Source organism: Gasterosteus aculeatus, chromosome 3 (assembly GCF_964276395.1).
Source record: "Gasterosteus aculeatus chromosome 3, fGasAcu3.hap1.1, whole genome shotgun sequence".
Classification (NCBI taxonomy): Eukaryota; Metazoa; Chordata; class Actinopteri; order Perciformes; family Gasterosteidae; genus Gasterosteus; species Gasterosteus aculeatus.
Genome location: NC_135690.1, coordinates 9971514 through 9992362, shown reverse-complemented (window position 1 = coordinate 9992362; position 20849 = coordinate 9971514). Strand labels below are relative to the sequence as shown.

At 46.3% G+C, this 20849-nt stretch overlaps 1 protein-coding gene across 2 annotated transcripts; it reads left to right on the top strand.

The window, feature by feature from the left end:
* The first annotated feature begins 1052 nt into the window (after positions 1-1052).
* Positions 1053-20762, top strand: pkn2a (protein kinase N2a). 2 transcript variants are annotated; one of them, XM_040171706.2, is made up of 23 exons: positions 1053-1482; positions 6534-6698; positions 6923-7058; positions 11098-11252; positions 13329-13458; positions 13589-13734; positions 13900-14113; positions 14697-14882; positions 15085-15194; positions 15309-15452; positions 15554-15629; positions 15815-15971; positions 16083-16209; positions 16511-16647; positions 16881-16956; positions 17180-17271; positions 17358-17534; positions 17766-17828; positions 17914-17990; positions 18186-18328; positions 18465-18572; positions 18682-18762; positions 18849-20762. In XM_040171706.2, exons 1-23 carry the CDS (start codon positions 1462-1464, stop codon positions 19050-19052), a joined length of 2925 nt encoding a protein of 974 aa, XP_040027640.1. In that variant the 5' UTR covers positions 1053-1461; the 3' UTR covers positions 19053-20762. The 2 variants fall into 2 exon arrangements, with proteins under 2 accessions (XP_040027640.1, XP_040027639.1); XM_040171705.2 differs by lacking the exon at positions 1053-1482 and adding an exon at positions 3902-5415.
* Positions 20763-20849: the final 87 nt, after the last annotated feature.

Here is a 20849-nt window from a genome sequence, read left to right as displayed (position 1 = left end):
AACGGATGCATCTTCCTGATAAAAGCAGGAATTCATTTATCCAACGGTGCAGAAACCGCTTTAGTCCATACCTCATCCATTGTGTCCTCCCACACCAAGTGCAGCTTGTGGATTATGCAGACGCACCATATTGATCACGTCCCGTCTGCAAGCACCTGTCCTCAGTCCACCTCTGGGACAGCGTCACTGCGGAGGGATTTTACTTGGAGCACATAATTCTGCACATCGGGGCCTCGGCCATTTATACTAAGTGGATAATACTTGAGCCAGCATTGTTGTCCCCGCCACTAAATATGAGAGACCACCCCATAAGCACACAGACTGCCCTCTGAGCCGTATGGCCTGAGGTGGCCGTGGTACCCGAGGATGTGTGACGTGTCATGCACGGGCCCCGGTGGAGAAGAGTTCCTCGATTGTCCTGAGGTTTCTTCACAGCATGCAGCTCCTCATCTACTCGGCTCTGCCGCGCAAAAAGGGACTGTGACTGTGAAGATGTGATATGGCAGTTTCTGTCTGCAGCGCAGCCCTGTTGTTTGCAAGGTTTTAAAGCATCTGCATGGTTCTTTTGATTTGAACGATGTATTATCTTCTGCAACTTACTCAAGCAACACATTCAACAACAATTCGGAGCCACCTACACTCTTTGAGTACAGCAGCGACGTTTGATGCCACTTCTACTTAAATACATCTCAGAGGGTCATTTGTTTCTGTTGCAGATACCTTCCTTAATTATGACGCATTGCTATAGAATAGACAGTTATAGAAGTTATATCCACCTTCACTGTGAGACCGAATTCAAGCCAATTAGTAAAATAATAGTGATTTTACTTTTGTTTCTTTCATTTAAATGGTGACGCCTCTGTACTTTGACCTGAATAATGCCAAATAATACCCCCTTAACTAACATTAAGGCTGTTTCAGTAATATTCTCAGCAGACCTACTCGGTCCACACATCTAAGAAGTTGTGCTTCTCCATCTATCTGTATGAGTTGTGTTTGGTGTTTCATGTCCTGGAGGAGAGGCCGGGCTGAATGAAGTCGAGTCACGTGTTAACCGTCCGGGCGGAGAGCAGCTCCTTTCGGGGCGGAACGCTTCCACTCAAAACCACCGCCTCTTTTCTCCAAACCGCACCGGGACAGATTTACTCCTGACGGCTCTTTTTTCTTTTCTTTTTTTTCTCCTCATTTCGTATCCATGAACACAGCAGTCCGCCCTCCAGGAGCCACTCTAGGACGGCGTGGCCGCGTCAATGAAGTGTGAAGACGACGCGGGGAGCCCGGCGTACCCGGGGGGACCGATGATTTGGTCCAAATAAACACTTTTATTTATTTATTTTCCCTCCCCCTCGTCGCCGGAGAGGGAAACTTGAAACGAGGCAGAGTTTTTTTTTTTTTTTTTTTTGGGAGTTCCACCTCCCCTCCTCTCTCCCCGTAGGATTTGATTCAAAGGCGAAAACCAAGATGGCCGCCGACTCCGTGCAGGTAGGAAAAGTTGACAACTGTTGCGAAAAGTGCGCAAAGTTGCTCCAGAGGCTCCAGCACAAAGTTAGTAAACAGCGGGATCCGGGAGAAGCCGAGTCGCTGCGAGTCCTCGGGGTTGTTTTTGTGTCTGTGCTAACGTAAGAGCCCACAGGGTTGTCTGGGAATGATCCATGGATTGAGGCCTGGGAAACAATTATCCAAAGTTATTTATCCTGAAATATCCCAAGTTTTAAACCGGTAGTTTGGGGCGGAAGCTGCTCTGTTAATTCGTGTAACGGCCACACATAACGCGCTATAACGTGTGTGTGGCTGTAGATCAAGCTAAATAGCGGGAGATGGACGTTCACTTTACAGCGAGCGGTTTGGGATTATATATAAATAACGTTAGTGTCCTGTGTGTACATGTCAGTGACGGATGACGTCACATTTTTCACATGAATGCAGTTAAAATCGTGATTTGTTGTATAAAGCGCTGGTTTGCTTGACTTTTAAAGTCATCGAGCGCGTTACAGACCGGATGAAGAAACTAGCAGTCCAACATAAGCCCGAGAAGAGTCCTCTGTACCATACAAGTGATCCCTTTCTCTACTTCGGATAAGCTAAGTGCATAAAAGGCACATCATGTTTCATTCTTCTCCACGAACAGTCGTGACTCATTGACTGATGTGGTTTCACTTGGGTGACGTCAGACCCGAAATAAGTCATTCCGACATAAAACATTGTCCGAAACCTACAGGTTTATCCTCGACTTCATCGGATCCCTTTTGAAGTGCAGTCCAGCAGTAGTTCTATTAATATATTCCCCAAAACTGGCTGATCACTCACACCCTTCATTCATCTTCACCCTCTACGACAGGTGCTAATGAACTATATTGTTGGCTCAGTGTACTTGATGTTAACCTTTTGTTTTAGGGATAAACACAATTTTCTTGCTTCGGGTGTATTGGATTAAATTTATCAGTCAGACAATGAAAGACATACGCCAGCTGTGGGCCACATCTGTCCTTTTTGCTATGAAGACGGACATAGAGAAAGATGTCCTTTTTTATATGTTTGATCACATTGGTACGGTTTATAGGTGATGTAAAGTAACATCCCAGCTGGCTGGTGGTGATTGATGTCGCAAACGCAGGAGTACGATTTAGAGTCAAAAGTTTGTGGTTGTCCGCCCCAAAGTTTGATCTGTTAGACGTGTGAGTGGACTACTGCATATTGTTTCTTGTCTTTCAGGCTTTAACCTTGTAGAAAAGGATGTTTACAAACTGTAGAAAACCTCCAGAGGGTCAACCAGACCGACAAAAGAGCCCAAAAAATCCCTCTTGGCATCAAAATTTTTGCAGCAAAGTTTGTTCCTAAACAGAAATGGGAGGTTTTGGAGGATAACCTCTGTCGGAATATCAGCGTAACATCACAAATCACAGTTTAACCAATTCAATCGTACCACTGAGTACACTGCATGGAGACAAACTACCCCAAAAAATGTAGATCCCAAGAGCTGATCACAGTTTAATAATGATTCAAGGTAACTTGTGCTTCTCTGTAGTGGAAAACCCTTGTAAATCAAATCAATTTGAAGGGCACGGTTGCAGCAGTTTGGTCTCCTAGCATGTAACAACTAATCCTGATAACGAACAACACAAACACAGCCCTATGTTGTATTACTTATTGAGATTGTAGCGCATTTTAGATATTATGACTTAAAGATTGCAAACCGGAAGTAGTCCTTGTCCACATGTAGTGGAACCGGTCAGCGGAGGAACGGGTGCTTTGTCCTTCTGGACACACTGAAATGACCATCAACATTGGCCTGAAGTGCAGGACATTACCTACGGTTTGACTTGACATGGGACATGTGTAGGGCTCGTGTGAAGGCTGCGTTTGTGCGATCCGTGTTTATTAGCCCCCGTTGCTATTTCTGGTGGCGGCAGAGCACCAGAAGGTGCCTAATACTCCGCAGCCAGCTGTGGGGCAGGACAGCCGGGTGTCAGGTTGTAGGTTTGAGCCGGGCCGCGTGCAGAAATGGCGAGGACATGGCTTTTTAGGCACGAGCCTGGAAAGTGGCGTCGACTTTTCCATTGTGCTATTGTTTGAATGAGGCGCTTTTTGCTTTTGGGCTTAAAGAGCAAGTTAACCTGCTTGCACTCGAGGCTCCGACCTGATGTTTGCTTTTACCTCACCGTTTACTTTCATGTCCTCAGCACTAAAATAGCTTTCCAACCAGTTCAGAGTTTTCTATTTGTATAAAGCAGGTCTTCGCTTCCGTTTTGTTTTGCGGACATGAATAATCTTCATTTTCCTCTCTCCTATGAAACGAAGTACCTCTTTCCTTCTAGTAATAATGAACACAGCTTGTCGGCTTTTCATTTGCTTTCAGCCTTTAGCAAAGCGCAGCGCCACAGTTCCCTCAATCAATCACAAAGTGTGTGCATTGTGCTGCGAGGGGAAACATTTGTTTACAATTCCTGCTTTTCTTGTCTTTGAACTTAATACGTTTGGAGTTCTTGGTGTGGCGTCATTCCACTGACGCAGCAATGCATTTTAAGCGGTAAAAGATAAGGGCCATACAGGTAAATGAGCAACTGAAGGAAGTACTGCAGTTAAGGAGAAACAAGAGGTGAAACCAGTCCCGAAATTAAGCCCCTGCTCTCCTTCTTTGGCTGTAATATTTGTGCTTGATCTCACATTAAAACGCAGACCCTGTGGGTCTACTAGCTGATTTATTTCCACCTTATCCGATCGGCCTTTCGTGGATTTCCTTGCATTGTTGCGCCGTAAAATAGGCTCTTCATGGTGTCCTCATGCCGCGTTGGGCAAACACAGCCACAGTACAAACAAGCAGTGAGCTGAAGAAGAGCGCTGCTAACGACCCCCCCGAATACCCCCCCCTCAACCCCACACACACACACGCCATTCTTCCACTTCTGGGAGTTGTGACATCCATTTTACCTGTGAGTCATCAAGCAGCCTCCAGGTCCACGATATGTGAAATACCTGTAGTGTCCACCTGCAAAGTGAGTTTCACCTGGGCCCGTTAGTGCTTTATTCCTAAATGGAGTCTTCCGTAGAGACGGCATCCCAGATCCTCACCGAGCTCGTCTAGACCATCGATCGATCGGCCCAAACGGTAGCGGCACCAAAAAGAATTGCTTCTGCTGTGTGAAATATGTCCCATTGTCCTGGAGAGGAGGATGGATTTGGTCTTTGTTTCAGGCGAGGTGGCCACCTCCCCAAATTAAAACATTTTGTGAAAGCATAGCATGAATAATAGACTTCAGTTGATTCGGGGCTTTACTGGTTTGTGTCTTTCAGTGACGTCTTTGCACGGTGGAGCTTTGGTGTTCTTTTAAAAAGCTTGTTTTTCTCCTTCGATTTGAAAAACGCTTCCTGAAACTTCTCCGTCATCCACACCAACGCTGGAACACGCCTCCATACGGCCTTTCGAGCTAGTTGGGGAGGTGTCGTCTCCAAGCTTCTCCTCCTCCACACAAGTTGCTTTCCTGGGGAGGTTGGAGGGGGGGGGCACAATAGCGAGCCAGTGTTATGTTTGTGACGCGGGTTAATTTTAGACGCAGCCCTCTCCCCGGACTGAGATTAGGTCCCGTTCTGGGCTGCTCTGACCTCAGAGAGTTAGGGAGCTAAGAGGGATTTGGCCGCTGCTGCTCAGACGGTTTATCTCCCCCGTGGATGTCAACGGGCCGTGCGAGAAAGGGAGAGCAGAATGAGAGAGCAGCAGAAGATCGGATACCGGCGGGGTGAATGAGTGGGGTTGGGTGGTTGTTTGGACAGAGCCTCTGCCAGCGACCCGGTTGTTTCACCTAACAGAACTTGTGTGGAGTTCATGCCATGATGGTTAGTGCTGGTCAGCAGAACATGCGAGGACGGGTCGGCTCGACTGATCTAGAGATGGAGTTGGCTGACGCCGATGATATTCAGGTAAGGCAGGAAGACCACTGGGACCCAGGTGCTGTGTCTTGCCGGCTTCATCCCCTATTTTTGCCGTCCTCTCCTCAGGCAGTTTCTGTTCTACAGTCGCCCTCTAAACGGAGGCTAATTGCATTCCAGTTAAATATATAAAGTTAGGTGTGACTAGGAGGCTTTCAGCGGGTACTTTTTCATTGTGTCTGTGAATTTGGTTGTCTGAATAAGTTTAATTACGTTACGTAACTGCCCTTTACACTAAGAATTCCTCCGTAATATAAAAGGTAACAGCTGTTGAACAACTATATATATTTGAGAAATTATTATTATTCGGGTAGAAACAGGAGGCCGGTCTCTGTTTGTTTGGGTTTGCAATTTGGATGAAGGTGCGGCGACTCCTAGGGAGAAATGTTATGGTTCCAGAGAGCGGACCATGTCACTCCATCAAAATGATTTCTTATTCTCCAGCAGCATATTTGCGAACCGAATGGGTTCTGAGTTCATATTCTGTGATCAAACAGTGGATTACAAGCAGTGCGCCTTTGTATCCATGCTGAACTTTAAAGCTGAAGCCATTCGGGAAGTGACCTCTAATCCCTCTTTAGTTAAGGTGAAGGCTTTGAGAATGCAAGTCAATGGTGCCTGACGGCAGCAGTGAAATGACCGTGTGCCGAGGTTCGCTTCAGTTCAAAGCCCTCCACCACAGGGGGGTGGTACCCTGGCCGGGCCGCCGCCGTTACACCTCCTATTTGAACAGAACATATCGTCGGTGCATCCGAGTTGGTGTTTCATTATCAGGAACTGATACTGCTGGAGGAAAGTGTCTCTGGTGCTTCTCCTCTTATTTCTGCCTCACGGCTGTCAGTAGCACCAAACGTGACTGCATTGTTCTAATGAGGTAATGGCCCCTAATGGCGGTTGTAAAATGTTGTTGGTTGGTGTTGCGGTATATATTGATACTTCCTGCTGATTAGTCGGCGCTCAAATAATTCCAGTTTCCTTGTTGACTGAGTCACTGACCTGTCGGTCCTCTCCTCCTCTTTCTCTAGTTCCCCGTTTGCCTCTTCCTTCTGTCCCTCCCATGCTGATCTCCTCTCATCTCGTATGTTTTACCCCGCTCCTCCCTCTTTCAGGGGGATTCCAGGGGCCAGCTGGTGGCGGAGCGACTCGGTCTGGGTCACAACCTGGATCTGTCCGACACGATGGTTCAACAGAAGCTCGACGAGATCAAGGAGCAGATCCGACGGGAGATCCGTAAAGAGCTGAAGATCAAAGAAGGCGCGGAAAATCTCCGAAAGGTAAAGTCACTGAATTCTCAAAGCGTTTGGTCATATACTCCCATCTCGTAGAGACAGAGAGAGAGAGAGAGACATCAAACTTCAAAATCAAAGACGTTTTGATTTGACCCCTTTTCTCCATCTGAAAAGTCCCATCTGCTGGTATACTGGCATTCTTATGGACCTTTTCCTATTTTCTTCCTACCTTAGGTTTTTGATGAATTGACACTCTTCTCTCCTCTCAGGTAACCACGGACAAGAAGAGCCTGGCTTATGTTGACAACATGCTGAAAAAGTCTAACAAGAAGGTTGAGGAGCTTCATCAGGAGCTGCAGGAGCTCAACGCCCACATAGTGGTCAAAGACCCCGAGGAACTGCTAGGTAATGACAGAAACATTTCATGTGGTGAACAGTGACCACGTAGTATGGACAGGTTATTATTTTTTAGATTAATAGGATAAAAACAGCATTAAAAAAGGCTTTATTTTCCACCCTTTATTCTAAACCAGAACTGCAAATTCACACTGCAAAAAGACTTCAGAAAGTCCACAAACAAGTTGCTCCTTCAACATAATCATTTCTAAAAAATAAAGAAAAATTCAAATAATTAACAGGATAATCAGAACTTGTTCTGTAGACTACACTCACAGAAGCTCATACTCAAACGCTCACACTCAATACACTCATGCCTATTCATTAAATTATTACCATCAGTGCAAGTTAAGTAAATGTATACACCACATTTAAGTACAGCAAAACAATTGCCAAGTGCTATGAGATGAAATGGCATTAAAAAGTACACACACACACACACAAATATATTTGTCAACAATAACATGAGACGGAGCACAAAATATATACATAGCAACTGATTGAAAAATGAATGGTCCAAAAAAGGCGAGTAAATAGAATGCGTCTTTTAGTATTGCTAACTGCTTTACTGCTGTTATTAGCGAGCTAACGCTAGCTTGATCTGCTGGATGACGAGTAAACAGCAGCAGCAGCAGAGCTGCTGGAGGCTCGTTACTTCCTCACCTCAAAAGGGACAACGTGGTGCTGCCGCGCCGCGTTACGCTGACTTTGCATATTTTGCTATTGACACACGTTAGTTTATTCAGTGTGAAATGCTCGCACGCCGTGGACGACTTGAGTCGAACAGACGCCTCTGCCTGCGTCATGTGACTCACAACAACCGCCGGCGCTGCTGGCTGCTCTTTCCTCTACGTCAGCTCGCCTCTTTTTTTTCTTCTTTTTTCCGCAACTCATCGAGCGATGTATTAATCACGCGACACAACGAATCGATAATAAAATTTTGTTGCCAATCCTTTTAATAATTGATTTTTATTGATTCGTTGTTGCAGCCCCACATCTTTGTTGTAGTTGTGCTCTTTAGTCCTTGTATCCAATCATTGAATTCATGTTAATTACATATTGCTCAAATACAGTAGTTGAAAGTCTTTCTCTATTTTATTTCACCTCCTCTGGCATTAAAAAAAGCAGCTTAACACAGTTTATTTGATTTGCAATGACAGTTTGTTGCTGTTGTAAAGAGATTTCATTGTGAGCCATAAATTTACTTTCTCCAAGTGTCCAAGCAGCAGCTTCTCCTCCAAATATTGCCATCATATCTCTATCGTTCCTCCCCGTCCCTCCTTTTTTTTCTCTTCTTTCTTTTGTAAAGACAAAGTATCGCTGAGTAAATAGCTTTGTCAGTGTTGTGTCAGAACAACTCCTTTATGAACACACTGAGCACACTGCGTGTTCGGAGGTGACTCACTCTCCAGCGGCTGACATTGTTGCATTCCGCATTCCACCGACGGTTACAATGAGCCGTCGATTGTTCCTGGCCGGGCCGCTGAAAGCCTGCTCCTGTGCACTCGTCGACAACAATGGAACTCGCAGCGAGTCACCCGCAGCACGATGTAGTTTCGTTACAGCCGTTGCCTTATGCGGCATTACTTCTTGCAGGGTGTCTGGGTGCATTCAGGAAGAGAGGGAATGGTGTTTGTCTGCCTGCTGCCCCCCCGGCTCAGTTGACAATAGGAAGGAGATCGGGCGGGGGGGGGCTGGAGCGAGGTCATCTTGGTTAAGGGTTATCTTAAGTGGGAACAAATTTAGTCCGTCTCGCTGACTCTCTCAATTTGATGAACGAGTGCCTTCTTTTTAAATGACGCGACGTCAGCGGAATGTCGCTGCCTGTCGCTGGATGACGGAGCGGGACCGAGGGCTGCTCGGCTCGGCCCGGCCCAGCCCGGCTCAGCGACAGGCGGTAATGGTTTCCCCAACTCGTAGGAAGGATTTGTTTGGCCTCTGCGAGCTGCTAGAATGTGTTTTTGTTCCATAAGGGGGCTTCTGGTTATGCTCCGCCACTCAGCGGAGGCCACAAATGGAGCGACTCGCTCCCACGTGCTGCCTGCCAGCGGCGGCTCTGATGCAGGCTCCTCTGGCACATATGATCTCACTCGTAAGGACACCTGCACCAAGATCAGTGGGTCGCTCCCTGGTTGCTGAAGCCCGATCAGATATTGGGCATTCTGACTCAAAAAGCTCCATCGTGTCAAACGGGGCTGATCTATTCAATTAATGTTTCTATGCTTAATACATTAGAGACTGGATGTTTTCTATTCCATTGTTGTAGTGGATCATTGTATCCCTATCGCTGATTTTAAAAGTACAGTCATCAAGTATCATCTCAAATGGCCAGAACACCCAGCGCAGTTTTCTGCTCGGCTCTCCAAACCAGGATGTGATTGCTGAGTGTTGTTGGCGTGTTCCTCGTTGCCTTCTCATCGGATGCAGATGGGGTCAGTTGGAGGGAGGATTCCCCTTGTCAGCTGTCCAGCGGTGACATCAGCCCCGCAGCTATTCAGTAGCTCACTGTCTTGTCTTCTGTCCCAGCGTGGGCTGAACTGCTGAGAAAGGCAGTGGGGGGGGGGGGGGGGGGTCCTTTTGGATTCTAGGGTCAATATGGCCTGAACCAAGCCACACCCCCTACACGCAGAGAGGAAGCCCCCCCTCCCGAAGGTAGACACGTGTGCTTCCTAGAGGGCCTTTTGTCCTTTTCAATAACAACCTTCCCTTGAGGCTCACGTAATGTATCGCTGAGACGCTACAGACTCTTGAATAAGAAATGTGGATCCTGTAAACGCTAAATTTAGCTTCGCCCCGAGTCCCTTTGAAATCCTCCCCTCGCGCCACAGGCTTTTCTACCCGTGTGCGGTTTGGATGAGAATCTTTAAGTTGTGTGTTGTCGGCTCATTAAGGGTCACTAGATGAATCGTTTAGACTTCAGCTGTAGGAGTTGCTTGCTTCCTTTTTGCCTACTTTCCGCAGGTGTTCAAAAGAATCCATAAACGATATTCTAATGAAACACTCAGAATGACTGAATCACAAACCCGTCTGCTGGTTATTGATATCTGTGTTTGGCTGCGTGATTTTCCTCGCTGCTGTTTTTGTTAACGCTATTTAGGCTCAATTAGTGGAACAAGACTCCTTGAGGGAAATTTATATTTCTGCTTGAGGTCTTTGTCATGTGACTTGCTTTTTCTTCTCATTGGACTTTAAAAATTCAGAAGAGAATCGAGCTGAATTACTTTGGGTTATATTACTTGCATAGTGGAGCTGCTATTTAGTGAGTCCTGGTGAGAGAATGTCATAGTTTTAGTTCCGGATGCGGCATTTGCTCTTCGAGGCCTTTCTTAAGAGCCGTTGCTTCATGACACCATACAAAGACCGGAGCTGCAAGTCAAGTCAGGAGAAGTTAGGCAGGTTTTTTCTTTGCCCACTTTACCTGTGTGAAAATGTTTTTGGCTCTGTCCCGCAGTGATTAGCCCAGGGAGGGGTTTCCTTTACACCTTTCGAGTCCAGACACGACCGAAAAGCAAAAAAAAAAATAGTGAGCTCATCTCCCAAAACTGTGGTCCAGCTCTGCGCAGAGGAGACGTTTATTTTGGTTTGCACTTTATGTGCGTGAGAATTCACGGGACACTTAAAAGCTTAAATAGAAATCCGCTCATTGACTGCAAAGTTTGTCATTGTTTTCGAGGTAAGTGAGTTATTACATCACATCGATATGTCCTGATGAATTTATTATGTTTACTAGTCTGCATGTCGACACTTGTTTGTTTTTCCTGTGACTGGGAATAGAGATGACTTTATGTCAGACTCCTGATCCAAATGTTGGCTTGTGTGGTTATTTCTATATTGAGAGTATATCAGTAGACCTTTCTGGATACATCATGTGACTACTGAAGTCATTAGTGCCGCAGAACTTCAAACTGACTGTCAAAAAATAGCACATCCTTCCTATGGTGCTATTTATAGTAAGTGCATATTTGTGACACTCCGTTGGCACATACAAAGTGACGTATCCGGGTCAATAAGTTGAAACTTGTCCTTTTTTGTTTTTGCCTTTCCCTAGAATGCCCTTTGACCCCAGACACGCCAAACAGTGAGGCGAGAATGTGCACCAGCAGCAGCCGCCTCGCCGCCCTGAAAAGACAGAACGACATTGAGCTCAAGGTCAAGCAGGGTGCAGAGAACATGATTCTGATGTACTCCAACGGGCCCTCCAAGGTACGGTTCACAGCGAGCGGCTTCACTGTGAAGTGGACGGATAATCACTGCCTCATTAAGCGACGTAGGTTTGGCTTCGGTGTGACATCACCACCAAGACAGAATTTGGCAATAAAACTCAGTAGTCCACAACAAAGGTGTTGAATAAACGTGAATAGTAAAGTTAACGTCTAAACTATCGGGTTTGAAAATTCATTCAGTTTAGAAAAGAAAGCGGCACATAAAGTTCTGTGTCCGGTGCCAGTGTCTGTCCGACCTGCCCCTCACATTGCATGATATCCTCCCCCTTGTTCGATGTGATCTATCAAAAGAAACGTCGACAAAATCTTCTCCGGAAGGAAGGTTTCAGTCGGATGCTTTCCCCGTCTCCTGACATGTTGGGTTTATCTTGCGACCCTAAAAGTTGGGAACCATTGTTTCAAATGAATGGATTCTGATAAGTGCCCTCGTTCACTTGCTGTCTGGTTGTTTTCTTTTCCCATTTGACCTCTTTGGTGCACATGCGATCATAACTGGTCATGACTGATAATATACCATAATGATATTTTCTCCAATGGGGCATCAGCCTGCCGGCAGTAGGCCGGGGAATGGAGGAGCCTGAGGTCCTGACTGGGTCAGCTTGGCTTCCACCACTGCTCTCCTCATGGGGCGGTTTGGTCCTGCAGGTCCGTCTGGTCTGCCGGGGGCCGTTGGTTGGCTCAAAGTCTGCTGCGCTTAATCGATTTCCCCCCACGGTTGCTTTTGCCATTAGGGCTGGCAAAAAAAACCCAATAAATCCCGACAGAAATGTAGCAGAATTCATGGGAGCATCCGACCGTGGAATGCTCATGCGCCTCATGATAATCCCAATGATTATTCATTTATTCCTTTTATTAGAGTCTCTGTATGTTAAAGGCTCCCAGCCATGTTGCTCTGCTTTCCCAGCTTGGCTGTAGGGGAGGAGGAAACCCGAGAAGGCGCTGACACATCCTGTGTGTCACATGCGCCGCTGTTTGTTCACTGAGCTCTCTGTGGCTCCTCTTAATGCACAGAGTGGGGAGGACGATCATTTAGCTGGTAGCTCGTGTGTACGTTACCAGACCAATAACAACAGCTGGAGCGCTGAGGGCCGCTCGCCGCGGCTCACGTGTCCTTAAACAATTTAAGCCACTTTGTAGTAGACGGTTCAGTGTGGTGTTGGGCTACAGTAGTGAGTCTCTTATTTTGCCTGTGAGGTAATTCAAAGAGCGACATTCTGTTTAAAGAAATAATGACATTGATGGAAATGATTCTCTTTCTCAGCGACAGTTGGATGAGATTATTGAATAGAAGCCTGGAATAAAAATCTGCACCGAGCTCCCATATCTAACTTTCCTTTAATTGGAAACGTGCGCCAAGGCGTGACCAGTTTGAAATGAACAAGACAATTTTGAAAAGACTCAAGAAGGGTTACGATTACATTTCTAATAATACATTTTGATGTTTAACTTGAGTTCATGTCATATCTAATTAAAGCTGAACATAAGTCCTTTTTAAATCCGCTCTTTAACTCAAAGGTTGTCGCGCTTTGTTGAGAGGTGGAGCGGTGTAGCTGCAGAGTGTAGAGCTGTCGTACAGCCACCGGATCCCCGCGACCAGAAGGTGCTTCTGTCTGACCGAGGTCGCTTACAAAACACTCTGACCTGCCGGTCAGACAGACGGAGCTTTCCAGCTGGAAATAGTTCTGATGTCAGAGAGGAAATGCCTGCTGGACAGAGGTCTTTCCTGCGCAACAACCAGGATTTAAACTTTAGAGAGGTGTGTGTGTGTGTGTGTGTGTGAGCACAAAATAAGATTCCGCTTTTTGATGAATACGATTTTCCATGTTGTCACCCATTCTTTGGCTCCAATTAAGGGCATGATCTGGCGTCCTGGCTGTTTGTGTTACTTGCTCTAAACACAATAAGTGGTGAGGGGTACTGTGCTGACATCCAGTTATTTACTTTTTATTGAAGACAAAACACTGACTTTTTTTGATTCCAGCGTTATTATTTAATGTATGATTTTTATTGTGTGCCATTCCCCCACCGACAGACATTTTAATTTCATCATCTTTAGGATCGTAAGTTGCTAGCGACCGCACAGCAGATGCTTCAAGACAGCAAGACGAAGATCGAGTTCATCAGGATGCAGATCCTCAAGGCCAGCCAGGCCAGCGAGCTGAGCTTCGATAACAACGACGTGATGGGTGAGCCTCCGCTTGCACCCACTGATGGAGTGCAGCAGTTGGCCTGCGCCGACCTCGCGGGCCTGCATGAGTATGGTCTTACGAACGATGGCGTCTAAATGGAAGGATCCTTTTCTCCCTTGTCCTCCAGACAAGCCCATCATCAGCCCGCTGGACCTTCGGGTGGAGGAGCTGTGTCACCACGCCAAGATAGAGTCCGCCGTGGCGGAGGGAGCCAAGAACGTCATGAAACTCCTGGGCACGGGAAAGGTCACAGAGAAGAAAGCCCATTCGGAGGTAGAGTTTGTGTTTGCGTGTCTGTATGTGTGGGTGTAAGTGTTGTAATGTTGTAGAGCAGCACTTATGATTGGCGTTTCTGTCTCTTTCTACCGTTCTCAATTGCCTCCCACCCTTCTATACTCCCTGCGTGCGTACCTCCCTCCTTACCACCTCCACCTCCAGGCCCAGGCTCGGTTCAATGAGTCCAGCCAGAAGCTCGACCTCCTGCGGTATTCCTTGGAGCAACGCCTCAACGAGTTGCCAAAAAACCACCCTCGCAGCAGCAGCATCGTGGAGGAGTTGTCCCTGCTGTCCTCGCCGGTCCTCAGCCCCAGATCCAGCATCATTGCCACGCAGAACCAGTACAGCACGGTGACCAAGCCAGCTGCCCTCACAGGTAACTGGACCACAGACGCAGTCATGGTCATTGGTAGCACGCTGGTCATTTGAGGTAATAAACGCTTGTGATCTTCCAGCCTCGTCCTGTTCTTCTTGACCACCGAACCGTAAATATATATATATATATATATATATATATATATTGAAGTGTGGCTAATAGAAGTTAGCATGTCTATTCGTTTCAGTCAATTTTTCTCATGGGTATTTCCTTTAGGGCACAATAATAATAATAACGTGCAGAAAGAGATCCACAACATCAGTTAATCTTGCTAAGCTGCCTGGTTTATAGGATTCATGATATATGAATTTCTTTTTGTCAAAACATTTCTTACTCTACCATCTCGACGTCCATGATGTTGTTTGATTTTATAAGATCCTTGTTGTTTGGATGAAGCGTCCCTCCCTACCAGTTAGTAGATTCAAACAGAGACAGGTCACTTCTCGTTACTACCTGTCCTGCTCATGTTACCCAAATTTCAAATATATTGACGAGTTGTGGTGATAAAATAGGAAAACTGGACAGCTTTGAAGGAGTCTGATTGTGTGCTACGGGTATGTGACTCTTTCCTCCTCACTTCCAGGCACATTGGACGTGAGGCTCATGGGCTGTCAGGACCTTCTGGAGAACGTGCCCGGTCGTTCCAAAGCTGCGTCTGTCCCGCTGCCCGGCTGGAGTCCCAGCGAGACGCGCTCGTCCTTCATCAGCCGAGCCAACCGGAACCGCGGCGTGAGCTCGCGGAACCTGACGAAGAGCGAGGAGCTCTCCAGTGAGTAGATCGGCACCGGCCGGGAAGATGAAGAGATTGAAAAGCAGATCTGCGATTACGTTGAGATGCACAATAAATAAATCGCAGCCGGATCATGATGGGAAAATTTCTCGTCTGTAAAACCAACTGAATTCCTGTCACGCTCAGGGCGTAATTAATAGATGGGTGGTTAATAAATAACGCGCTGTGTGTGTTTCCTCAGATGAGATCAGCGCAGTGTTGAAGCTGGACAACACGGTAGTCGGCCAAACAAGCTGGAGGTCTGTCAGTAACCAGGCGTGGGACCAGAAGTTTACATTGGAGCTGGACCGGGTAAAACACACGACACACACTTCTGCCCCCGACCCTCACCTGTGCTGTTGACTCGGCGTCGTGTTTGAACAACACATTCGGGCTGTTTCACATCGGTTTGCGTGTGTCCCGTAGTCTCGCGAGCTGGAGATCTCGGTGTACTGGCGCGACTGGCGTTCGCTCTGCGCCGTCAAGTTCCTGCGGCTGGAGGACTTCCTGGACAACCAGCGTCATGGGATGTGTCTGTACCTGGAGCCCCAGGGGATGCTGTTTGCTGAGGTGCGCACAAACTCGCATACACACAAGTTGTGTGGGTCTACAAATTACTCTTTTTTTTCCCTAATGTGCACAATGTTTCCATGTTTTTTTTTTTTGTACAGGTGACGTTTTTCAATCCCGTCATTGAGAGACGACCAAAGTTGCAAAGACAAAAGAAGATTTTCTCAAAGCAGCAAGGTGGGTCTTCATTCAACATCACCTCACACTTATGTTAGGTCTTCTAATGTGACTCGGACTCTTGCCAGATACATCTCTTATGAACTTTTGGGGGATTGAAAGATTTCCATGTAATATTGACATTGACATCTCCTCTGCTTCTCTCCGTCCTTTACATGCGTCATCGCCTGTTCGCTCCTAACCAGGTAAAACCTTCCTGCGAGCCCCTCAGATGAACATCAACATCGCCACCTGGGGCCGCCTGGTGAGAAGAGCCATCCCCACCGTCAGCACCAACTCCTTCAGCCCGCAGGCGGCAGAGACCGGGCAGAGCAGCCTGCCCGGGTCACCCACGCCCTGCAGGTACTAACGGACACGTGCTCGTACTTAGGGTCTCACCCGATGAACGACTCGCTCCAAAACTCTGAAAAGGCGATTCCAATAAACAAGTCAAGTACTGCTGCTAATTCACAGTGACCCGCTGGTGACCAAGCTGGACTTTGACAAAGAGCCGACCCCAGGACCCAAACACTACGAGGCACCCGACGACATCCGGGAACCGCTGGTCCAGGATAAGCTGCCGGACAAAGAGGAGGAACAGGTACCACGGCCCAGGAATCACTGTTACTGCTCACTTATGTCAGAGGTATTCATGAAGTTCGCTCAGGAGCTAAACCAAACAATACACCATTTTTGGCCCCTGTCTTCTGATTAAATACATCCACATCATTGTTTTCCATTATGTATGTGCCCCTGCAGATGAATGGAGTCAGTTCTTGCTCCAGTGATTATCAAAGCATATTAGAATAATTATTGAGAAACAACAGATGCAGCTGTAATTTTCACGTAATGAATAATTCTCTTCATTTTGTGTCCTTGTGCTTTGGGTTCCCTCTCTGCAGGACGCGCTGGCCTCCTTTGACTTCCTGAACAAGAGGAACAGCATGGCGGTGAAGCCGGACCAGGACGGACTGCTGGAGCAGGAGATGCAGCATCCGGACCTGGAGCTCATCGCCATCCCGAAAGACTCAGAAATAAGGTATCGGAGCCGCCTTTTTAAACCTTCAAGTAGATTTCAGATAAAGAAAAAGGAACATTAAGATATTTCATTTTAGCCGTGTGGGTCACAGTTATTACTTTTTGACACCATCTGCTCAGACCTACTCTTATGACACGCGGGTGTAAACACTGCCCCCTGGCTTTGAGTCTTTAAACTGTCATCTCAACAATAATTCCCAAAGGATACTAATATAAACAATGATAATTGTGCAGGGAAGAAGATCCGTTCCACTTCAGCCTCAAAGACTTCAAATGTGTGGCGGTCCTCGGCCGTGGTCACTTTGGAAAGGTTCGTCTCATTTGATCACCCAACCGAAGGCTGCATCTTTTCATTAAAAATGTTCCCTCCTTGATTGTATTTTCAAAACAAATGCCAGAAAGTAGTAAAATAAGATTGTATTTCAGATTTCTAGGGTTGATGATTGCGTCGCTTGTTAACATAAGTTTGTTAATCAAATGAGAAGCGTCAAGTCGTCATGTTTCAGAAGCTGTGACTTGCTTCCCCTCCCCAGGTGTTGTTGGCAGAATATAAAAGCACAGGTGAGATGTTTGCTATCAAAGCGCTGAAGAAAGGAGACATCGTGGCTCGCGACGAGGTGGACAGGTAAACGCTGTAAACGCCCCGCTTAATCGCGACATGCTCGGGAAACGCCGCCGCAACTCACACCTCCTCTCTTCTCCCTCTGCCAGTCTCATGTGCGAGAAAAGGATCTTCGAGGCGGTCAACAGCGTCCGCCACCCGTTCCTGGTCAACCTGTTTGCGTGTTTCCAGACGCAGGAGCACGTTTGTTTTGTCATGGAGTACGCTGCGGGAGGAGACCTAATGATGCACATCCACGCGGACGTGTTCTCCGAGCCGAGGGCCATGTGAGTATCTGAACCCGCACGATAGGACCTGTGTGTGTGTGTGTGTGTGTGTGTGTGTGTGTGTGTGTGTGTGTGTGTGTGTGTGTGTGTGTGTGTGTGTGTGTGTGTGTGTGTGTGTGTGTGTGTGTGTGTGTGTGTGTGTGTGTGTGTGTGTGTGTGTGTGTGTGTGTGTGTGTGTGTGTGTGTGTGAGTGAGAGATCTTGTATCCTGACCGCTCTTGTTTCCGTGTAGATTTTATGCAGCCTGCGTCGTATTGGGATTACAGTTCTTACATGACCATAAGATCGTGTACAGGTGAGGAGTTTGAGCAGAGCCATTAAGTGAAGTGCCACGTTTGCGTGGAGCATAAAGTTCTCAAAGCACCTTTTTGAATTTGCAGAGATTTGAAGCTGGATAACCTCCTCCTGGACACAGAGGGCTACGTCAAGATTGCTGACTTTGGGCTTTGCAAAGAAGGTAAAATGGAGACCCATGTTATTCTGAAGGCAGAACACTTGTAGATTAGACAAGAACGTCTCTGGACGAATATCAAGTGACGTAGAAAATAAAAACGAATGTCCTGAATATGCTCAACATATCAGATTTCGGTGTTCCCAAACAGGAGAAATCGGGACTGTTATTAAAGTGTGTGTGTGTGTGTGTTGCTCTCAGGAATGGGCTTCAAGGACCGCACCAGCACGTTTTGTGGCACGCCGGAGTTTCTAGCACCTGAGGTTTTGACCGAAACGTCGTACACTCGCGCTGTGGATTGGTGGGGGCTGGGCGTCCTCATCTTTGAGATGCTGGTTGGGGAGGTCAGTGCTCCTTCAACCATCTGTGATCGATGGAACAATCATCCAGTCACTTGGCCCAGTCGCATGCTGTGATTTCTGCTGACTCTTGTCATGTCGTCCTAACCTTTCGTTTTGGCTCGTCTTTTTTTCCCCTCAGTCGCCCTTCCCCGGCGACGACGAGGAGGAGGTGTTTGACAGCATCGTCAACGATGAAGTCCGCTACCCACGATTCCTCTCGACCGAGGCCATCTCCATCATGAGAAGGGTGTGTACTGGTAATCTGAAGAAGAAAGAGTTGGTCTAAAGTCGTGCAATAACAGCCAGTTAACGTTCCGCTTCACTATTATCTCGCCGTGTGCTTCTTCTCTGCGCAGCTTCTGAGAAGGAATCCGGAAAGACGACTGGGAGCAGGAGATAAGGACGCCGAGGAGGTTAAGAAACATCTTTTCTTCAGGGTAAGAAACAAAAACAACATTTGCACAATGCATTTCGGAATAAAGGAAAAAAACGAACTAACTGGACCCCCTGTGTTTCCCGGCAGAACATGGATTGGAACGGACTTTTGGCTAAGAAGGTGAAGCCGCCCTTCGTGCCCACCATTCAGGGCGCCAACGACGTCAGCAATTTTGACGACGAATTTACCTCAGAGGCTCCCATCTTAACCCCGCCCAGGGAACCCCGACCGCTGAACTCGGACGAGCAGCACATGTTCTCTGACTTTGATTACATCGCTGACTGGTGTTAGCTTCACGCAGCTTCACCTCCCAAACACTCACACACACTGTGAACCAACCAACCAACACAGCAATGACTGTAGCTCACGTCAGTTTTAAAGCCCAGAATGTTGAGGAGGAGGAGGAGCAACGAGTGCGGCGGCTCCCCCGAGCCTTTGGGGCAAAACTCTGTGCCATTGAGAAGAAAGTCCAGCAGCCTCTAGAGGACCCCCACTTATTTTTTTAAATCCATATGAAGAACGTTTATTTTTTCTTTTTCTTTTTTAACAAAACGGGAAAAAAAACGAAAGCCTGTTGTTGGAGAATGAACGAGGAGGAGCGCTTCTTCCTTCCTGCACACTCGTTGTGTCCGTTGTCTGACCACTGAGAATGTTTTTCATAAGAACTCTTGAGCAGACGTCACAACCATGTTATTCAGTGTCCCTGTCGTCGGTTTCTTTTCTTTTTTTAAATCTGTACAGATTATATTCAGTCGTATATATTTTATTTTCTTTATTTTGCAAAAGCCCTCGTCATGGATTTAAGGACATTTAATCTCACTGTACATTTTGAAGTGCTCAAAGCATTGTCACTGAGCGGTCGACCATACAGACACCTCGACTACTACTGCTGCTTCTTGACTTGAAATCAAAGAGGGTCTTCACCCTTTTTGTCTCGGGGCCCAATCTTTGTTCACCAACTGTTTTAACTTTTTTTTTACAACAACCCACATAATAATAATCGTAACGATAATACTCTTTACTATAAAACCGTAGTCCAGTGTTAAATGTGACCTACGCTGTTAAACACACTATTCTTGTGGGAAATCAGATGATTACATAAGAGCGTTGGCCAGAAGAAATTATGAATATTTAATATTCTCCTCTGTCTGATGCCCTCTCGTGGTGTTGTAGATTTTCAGTTGACCTCAGTTCTAAAAATCTTAACTGCACCTTTGTATTGCAGTATCTTTTGGAGCAATAAAATCAAGCATAAAGTAAATTATTATTTTAGAGCGGAGTACAGCTGGATGTCAAATGTTTTCCATTTCGTGGGAGTGAAGGGCTCGTTTCTAAATGGACATCTGGTTGTGAAGCTGAAAGCCTTTTTCTTGTTACCTCAGTCAAAGTGAAAACATCAGTGTTTTGCCGTTACAAGCTATCAAAACCAAATGAATCCTGTCCGTCTTGAAGCAGCAGACAAATCCCTCGTGGTAAGAAGTATCTGATTGATGGACTGAACCCAATGAAGCTAAGACTTGTTGTGCAGAAATCCATAACAAAGCCTAAGCTGTTTTTTGGGAACATACATAATTCAGTTATTCCAGCCTACTGTCTAAATGTAATTTAAATGCTTCTCAGTTGCATTTTTCAATCTGACCGAGAAACCAGTGGTTTTATGTTTAGTCAATTTGCATTATATAAAAAGTGACTCGAATGATGGAGAGCTGTTCACATGAATCACTACAGGGGAGGGTATATTATATATACAAACTGTATGAACACAATTAAGCTCAAAGCACTAATTTTATCTAGTTTTAATTATCTACATGTGTTGATGAAAATAGATTGTACAAAGTTTTTTTTTTTTATTTACTTGTGCATGTTGTTGCCAGAACAAAGACTATAGATGGTACAAATACTCGAGTCACACAACTGTTGATCACACCGGTGTAAAAAGAAAAAGGCATTTCTGCAGTTGTTGCCTATCATAAATGCACAATTAAACATTTGTAATCGTGACTTTGCAGTTATTTCTTTCTGGCTATTTTGCCTTTTCTCCACTATTTCAAATGTTGAGTGAGTTGCGATCAAAGACTTGAGTTTATA